Source organism: Neovison vison, chromosome 2 (assembly GCF_020171115.1).
Source record: "Neovison vison isolate M4711 chromosome 2, ASM_NN_V1, whole genome shotgun sequence".
Taxonomy (NCBI): Eukaryota; Metazoa; Chordata; class Mammalia; order Carnivora; family Mustelidae; genus Neogale; species Neogale vison.
In genome coordinates this window covers 201,272,568-201,280,298 of record NC_058092.1, presented here as the reverse complement: position 1 = coordinate 201,280,298, position 7,731 = coordinate 201,272,568, and the positions used below count along the sequence as shown (strand labels likewise).

General features: G+C 42.2%; 1 protein-coding gene across 1 annotated transcript; it reads right to left on the bottom strand.

Annotated features, from left to right (window-relative positions):
- Positions 1 to 4,664: 4,664 nt before the first annotated feature.
- On the bottom strand, positions 4,665 to 5,651 carry LOC122898957 (olfactory receptor 13A1). The gene has a single exon (XM_044236613.1). The coding sequence runs from the start codon at positions 5,649 to 5,651 to the stop codon at positions 4,665 to 4,667; it is 987 nt and encodes a 328-aa protein (XP_044092548.1).
- Between the last annotated feature and the right edge of the window lie 2,080 nt (positions 5,652 to 7,731).

Sequence of the window (7,731 nt, the reverse complement as noted above, 5' to 3'; positions counted from 1 at the left end):
TCAAACCTCTAAGTAGGCAAAACGTATGACCACAGGACACTGTTTTTGTGAGGCTAATAATGGTACTCCTGCAAGTGTGAAAACTGCAGCCAGCTGCTGCCCCTGGGCCCAATCACTGCTACAGAGTTAAAGGAAGAGTATTACAGCAATGCTGACAAAAACAGGAAGCAAGTGGAACAGAACAAGTCCTTTCTGCCTCTAGCAGCTGAGTCTTTCTCTGGGGCTACCTCTGGGCAAAGACTAACAGAAATCCTTCTGCAAAGGTGAAACATGGTTTGCACAACCCCCGGCTCAGAGTTCCAGAGCTGGGGTTGGTGCTGAGAGATAATAGGTTAATAATGAGCCAGCTGTTGCCCAAGCAACTCAAGACCTCCCCATCTAGACTAGCTCAAGGAGCTATCCCAGCACAGAGGGAAGCAGAAGAATGTGGTTGTGTTTCCTGGCATGTAGACCCACACAAAATTTATGTTGTGTAAATTAATTAATCTACACAGGAATCCCAAGGAATCTGAGTGGAGAATGGATTATAATTCGGTCTCTGAGTTTTTGCACTGTCTAATACAGGAAACATGGATGACAGTTTTGTTTTAGAAACACAACAAACACACATTTATGGGGCTACCCAATCACCATAATTCATTCTAGTCCAGAAAAATGAAGTATTCTGATGGGTCTCATTCTTCTCATAAGCATATCATAACCTCTACAAGTCTACCATGGCCTGTACAAGAGTACAAGTGTTGAAGGTGGAAAAGGCAACATGTGGGAGCACATGACAGTAGATCAACTCAGCATCACACTACCAATAGATTCAGACTCAAACGTATGGGAAATCCCAGCCCACTGAAGTCCTGAAGTTTGCTTTATCCGCCACCCAAAAGAAGACAAAGCAAGAACTAATCATGACTTGGTCCTCAAATCTGACATGAAGCCAATGTAAAGAAGCACTCTCTTCAAAAACCCAGACCCTCTCTTCATCTCATGTTTCTCTAGAAGAATGCCAGGTGTACTCTCTAGCTGAACTGTCAACATAGTATGCCCAAAATATGGTGCCTAGCTGATGATCTAAGGAGGCTACTGGGCTCACTCCAATGGGTGGTGGAAAACTAAGGACTAGCCCTGCCTCTGGACTCTGTAGCTCCCAGATGAGGTGGGCCAAATAACCTTTTGCTTGTCTTTGGTGAAAGCAACCCCTCCAAACTCCTAAGAGAAAGGAGGATCTTAGATTAAATTTAAAAAGATAACATAAGAATCTGTTCCATGCAATGGGAAATTAAATGGGACAGGGTTTCTGTAATCTTACACATCCCTTTCTCTGGAATAAATGCCTGCCCCTGCCAAACGGGCCCCTGAGAAATCACATCTGGGGAAACGGCTTAGGTCTCTCATCTCTGTTAAGTGATAGACATCACCGCACCAATTCAGTATGCCTGAAAAAAAAAGTTATTAGGATCTAAATCTGTGTCCTCTGCTGAGACCAGCTGCTCCATTTCAAAACACTTTCAAAAAGATTGTTCTTCCAAACCCACTGGTCAGACAGGAGTTGCAGCAGGTTTGCTGCTTGTTAACAAAGTCCCTTGTCCCAACCATGGACAGTGGCAGAAGGTGGAGTCCATGACAGGTTCTAATACACTTTGGTGGATAAGAACATATGCTCTGGATTCATGGAGCTGTAGCTGAAATCCTATCTCCACCTCCCACTTGTTGTAGAACTTGGGTGTATCACCTAGCCTCTTACAGTGTTCCTGGAAAACCAAAGATAAATTGTGGCAGTACTTAGTCTCGGACCTGACACACAGAAGCTACCTTGGCTAGAGGCAGTAGTCAGTGGTGGAAGTGGCATACCAGTGACTACAAATCCCAAAAGTGAGAGAGACTGGTTGGTTGGAGCTCAGTGGTTCTCACCCAGAGATGATTTTGCTCTCTCCTCACCTCCAAGGAGCTCTGACAATGTCTAGAGACATTCTTGTCTGGAGTGGTTCTACTGACATCTAGTTGATAGAGGCCAAGGATGCCGCTAAATTTACTATGATGTACAGGATGGCACCTGCCATGATCAACAAGGTCAAAGTTGACAAACTCTGGTATAATGGTACCCAAAGGTCAATCCTAAACTGAAGAAAAAGGAAAGCCAATATAAAATACAAGACTAGAAGTACCTCATTGTCTGGAGCCAAAGGACAGGAATGTGGCTAAGACTTCAGTTCATAAAGCAGCCTCCAGGGGTACCTGAGTGGCTCAGAGGGTTAAACCTCTGCCTTCGGCTCAGGTCATGATCTCAGGGTCCCGGGATCGTGCCCTGCATCAGGCTCTCTGCTGAACAGGGAGCCTGCTTTCCCCTTCCTCTCGCTGCCTGCTGCTCTGACTGTTTGTGATCTCTCTCTCTCTGAAAAATGAATAAATAAAATCTTTAAAAATAAATAAATAAATAAATAAAGCAGCCTCCATGGAGGAGGAGCTGGATGGATCACAGCCCGTATCTTACCTCCATCATACAGACCCTTTATCAAAATATGGCTGTTGGTGCTGGTGAACTAATCTGGTGTAACACTTACAGAAGATCTGCTTGAGTCAGGGAGGCTAAAGGGGTAAGGGCTTGTGGTTGGAGAAACATCTGAAGAAAGGGTGAGCCTCTGTTGACTGATAGACACTATCAAATACAAAAAGCAGAGAAATGGGTAAATCAGAAGTTCTAACAGTTCCCCTTCTGTGGCTCACCAAAGAACTGATAATGTGAAGTCATATCAGCCGATCATAGAAAATGCTGCCTGCTGGATGCCTGTGGCATCATGAGTTTGTCTACACGAAATCACAAGGACTAATTTTAAGAGATAACATCTGAGAAGCAAGAGCTGCATCTCTGTCTCAGCTAAGAAAAGCAAATTTGCTGCTGTAAAAAGGAGCCACCAAAAAAAGTGTCAGGTAGGACAGGAAGGCATCTAGAGATGTTCTAGAGAAAGGATGATCTAGAGAAGATAAACTCCAAGCAAGACAGTACTCTGGCAGGGAGGGGTGCTGACCTGGACATAGAGTTCACAGAGAGAAGGACCAGTTACTCACATAGAGCTGAGAGGAACAGAACCTGAAACAGGGCTCCACTGAAAAGGGAAGAAAGTGATATGAAAACTAAAATGGACTGTTTGCATTTGAAAATTTGGGAAAAATTTGGGGCTTGAAATATGAAAGGCTTTAGGAAGCTGGGAGAGAATCCACTAAGGAAATGTGGATGATCTATCAGGAACTCCATCTGGCCTTTCCTGAGCAGAGCTGGTCTCACTCATGACCTGAGGCTCCCTGAGATAAACAGGATCCACTCTACATCAGAAACCACCAGAACAGCTTTTCATTTACCCATCTCAATGCTGCTTCTCACTGAGTCTTAGCTGAATCCACTGTCATCCCTGCAGCCTCTTCCTGTGTGGTTGGATCATCTTAACCCCCACCTACCCTTTCCAGCTAGCCACCACAAATGTCACCCTGAGGCAGACAGGGGTGAGGGGCTGTGACATCCAGACTTCCTGGGCTGCTCCTGACCTCAGCAGTAACCCACCACAATAAAATCTTACACTTAGACAGCACTTGACAGCATTGTCTTCAGTTCTCTTGTTCGGTCTTGACAGCACCTCTGGGTTATTTATTTTCCTCATTACACTTAGAAGGAAACTACAGCTGAAGTGAGTTGAGTGCTCTGAAAGTCTGAATACGAATCCAGATCTTCTCCCCAACCAGTGCAGGGCTCCTTCCACATTGCATTCATCTTTGTACATCCACACCACACCTTGGAACACAACACTCTTTATGTCTTTTCTTTTTATATTCACCAGCATGGATACTGCTATATTCTTAAATTGAATTTTTTAAAAGATTTTATTATATTATCTCCCTGATATGAAGAAGTTGAGAGGCAATGTGGGGGGTTTGGTAGGTAAGAAAAGAATAAAAGAAACAGATGGGATCGGGAGGAAGACAAACCACAAGAGACAATCTCACAAAACAAACTGAGGGTTGCTTGGGGGAGGTGGGTAGGGACAGGGTGGTGGGGTTAGGGACATTGAGGAAGGTATGTACTACGGTGAAGTGTGTAAACCTGGCCATTCACAGACCTATACCCCTGTGGCTAATAATACATTATATGTTAATTTTAAAATTATTAAAATTAGAAAAATATTTTATTTATTTATTTGACAGAGAGAGACATCAGAGAGAGAATTCAAGCAGGGGGGAGTAGAGAGGGAGAAGCAGGCTTCCTGTCAATCAGGGAGCCCGATGTGGGGATCAATCCCAGGACCCTGAGATCATGACCTGAGCCAAACACAGACGCTTAACAACTGAGCCACCCAGATGCCACTTAAACTGAATTTTCTGAGTATACAGATCAAATGAGGTTTGTTTTATCAAATGAGTAATGTGTTTTTAATCACTCAATGCTCATTTAAATGTTTTTTTATTTTTTAAATCATTATAAAATGTAGAAAATATAAAAATTACAAGATTACAAGAAGCGAGATGAATAACAATAATGGCTCTTCAAGTCATTAGAGAATCTATTAGTAACCACACTGAGTCATTAGTGGTAGCTTCCAAAACCTTATTCACTGGAGAGTCTCTGAAACCACTGTGGACTTCAACATGTAGTCTCTGACAAAAGCTTCAGAAGACAGCAATTAATTTCTGGAGAAGGTGAAAAGCTTCCTGAGGGCTGCCTTGACCTCCTTGTTTCTCAAAGTATAGATGAGGGGGTTGAGTGTAGGGCTCACCATAGTATACAGTACGCCAGCCAACTTGCTCTTCTCTGCACTATAGCTGGAGACTGGGCTTATGTAGGCATAGAAGACAGCAGTATAATACATGCACACCACAATCAGGTGGGAGGAGCAGGTGGAAAAGGCTTTCTTCTTCCCCTCTGCAGTCCGCATCTTGAGGATGCTAGAGATGATAAAGCCGTATGACACGATGGTCATCAGGAAGTTCAATATGCCATAAAACGCATCAGCCAGGACAATCATGATGCTGTTCACATAGGTGGAGCTACAGGAGAGAAGCAACAGAGGAGGGACCTCACAAAAAAAATGGGTAATGACATTGGGGCCACAGAAATTTAACCGTAGCATCAGCCCCGTATGGATGGCCGTGTTGAAGGCACAGAGCACCCATACACCTATAGCCAGCTTGCAGCAGAATGCCTTGCTCATTGTGGTGCTGTAATGCAGAGGATGGCAGATGGCTGCGTACCGGTCATAGGCCATGACCGTGAGGAGCAGCAGCTCAGAGGATGCAGACCATGTGAGGAAATAGAGCTGGGCCATGCAGCCCCCATAAGAGATGGAGCTGTCCTTTGACAGCAGACCCTCCAGCGCTTTGGGCATAATGGAAGAGGTGCAAATAATATCCATAGTAGCCAAGTTGAAGAGAAAAAAGTACATGGGGGTATGAAGCCCAGGGTTGAAGGTGATGGCCAAAATGATGAGAATATTACCTATGAGAGCCACAGAGTAGAGGGAGAGGAAACAGCTGAATAAGAGCACATGGTATTCTGGGTGCTCTGAAAAGCCCTGCAGGATAAATTCTGTTACTAGTGTCTGGTTATTCATGGTTCTTGGGCTGAGAGGGGTTTCCAGGACTATCAGGTGAATCTCTACCCACAGCTTCATGTGATTTCCAGGCTAAAGAGAGAAATGAGAGGTATTCTAAAGCAGGCTGCTATCATTTGATTCATACCTGACACCATGCCATGAGAAATATTAGACAGATGTACTGGGATTTATAAAGGAAGAGAAACATGCCAATAGGACATTAGGCAAAGGGCATGAACATTTAGCTCATAAAAAGTAAGTATAAATGGCCAATTAAATTCATAAAGTGTCATTCAACCTCAAAGAAATGCAAGTTAAATCAACAATCCAATCTTTATGAACCATGATTTGGCAAAGTTTGAAAAACCTGGTTTTGACGAACAATTGCATGGGTGCCAAGAGGCAGGCCTTTTAAAATTCATACTCAATATGAGCCAGAACCTCCACTTCTAGGAATTTAGCCTAAGGAAATAATTAAGATCATCTTCAAGGTGTCATCACAGCATTATTTATAATACTGAAAATATTTATAATATTTTTATATTTATATATATTTATAATATATATTTATATTTATAACATAATATAATACTTAAAATATTTATAATACTGAAAATGCAAAAGCAACTATACTTTTAAATAGTTATTTAAATTATGATGTATATTATATTATATGTTGTATTATTATGATGTATTAATATAGCGTAATGCTCTATACCTATCAAAATGGTGCTTTAGAAGGGTTTTACTGATGCTTATAAAAATAGAGGTAGGGGTACCAGGTGGTGGGTATTATAGAGGGCACGGCTTGCATGGAACACTGGGTGTGGTGAAAAAATAATGAATAATGTTTTTCTGAAAATAAATAAATTGGGGAAAAAATAGAATGAAGAGAATTCAAAAGTATAAAGAAAGAAAACTTAAAAGTAGTGTATACAAAGGGATCTCATTTTGAGTTTAAGAAAAAAATCTTATGTTTGTATACACACCTGGAGCAAAAAACAACAGGTGAATGGCAGTACAGAATTTGAATAGTGGGGATAAATTGTACTTGATTTCATTTCTTTGCCTTTGCTTCTCTGTATTTTCTGATTTTTCCATTTAATAACCTTTCTAAAAGTCAGGGCTGACAAAACAAATGCCCCCAGCTGGTACCTTGGATCCACCTCCTCTCCAGACATTATCTTCCCTCTCATCTCATTCCTCAAAGCCAAAGCTCCAGCCACACCCAGGACCCTCCAGTCTGGCCAGATTTTGTGGCTTTGTTCTTGCAGCTCCCTCAGCCAGAAATGCTCTCTTTCTCATGAACCAGGTCTATCATCATCTCTCACCTTTTCTAACATCCCTTCCCTAGAAATAAAGATAAATCTCTCTCCTTTGTGGCCCCTCAGGATTCTGTACTGACTTCTATCCTAGAACCCATTGCACATCACTTCACGGTATGATCCTCTAAGACTGAGGCATTTGCCTCATTCATCTCTGAGCACCACTTCTTGTTCTCCAGATATGTTTGTTGAAATAATAGAAGGAACAGTCCAGTAGTAATAAAAGCAGAGTGATTTCTATTCTCAACACACTGCACATTCTGCTTAAGATGAAATCAGCATGGTACCACATTTGCTTTTCCCTTCTTTTCAACTCTCTATTCATTAAAAGCGTTCATTTAAGAAAGATGCTCATTTTCAATTAAGAATTCTGTTTGTTTGTTTGTTTGTTTTGTCAAACTTCAATAAATATATTTGCCACTGAAGTGGGCGCCTGGGTGGCTCAGTGGGTTAAAGCCTCTGCCTTCGGCTCGGGTCGTGATCCCAGGGTCCTGGGATCGAGCCCTGCATTGGGCTCTCTGCTCAGCAGGGAGCCTGCTTCCTCCTTCTCTCTCTCTGCCTGCCTCTCAGCCTACTTGTGATCTCTGCCTGTCAAATAAATAAATAAAATCTTTAAAAAAAAAAAGGTTTATACAAGATGACTAAATACCTATGATCAAGTCATGTCATCACTTTGTAAGGTGAAAATGATTCTTTGAATAGAAGAGCATAAAATTTCTCTGACTCAGAGCAATAGGCTGTTTTAGTACAAATTCTGTTCAAAGCTGATGCAAATGACAGAACTCCATCTGCGTCTTCCCAGCAGCAAGGTATCAGGCCAGCCCCATCACATT

Excerpts from the sequence above, each read along its gene's own strand:
- LOC122898957 (XM_044236613.1), bottom strand. The coding sequence starts at position 5,651 with ATGAAGCTGTGGGTAGAGATTCACCTGATAGTCCTGGAAACCCCTCTC.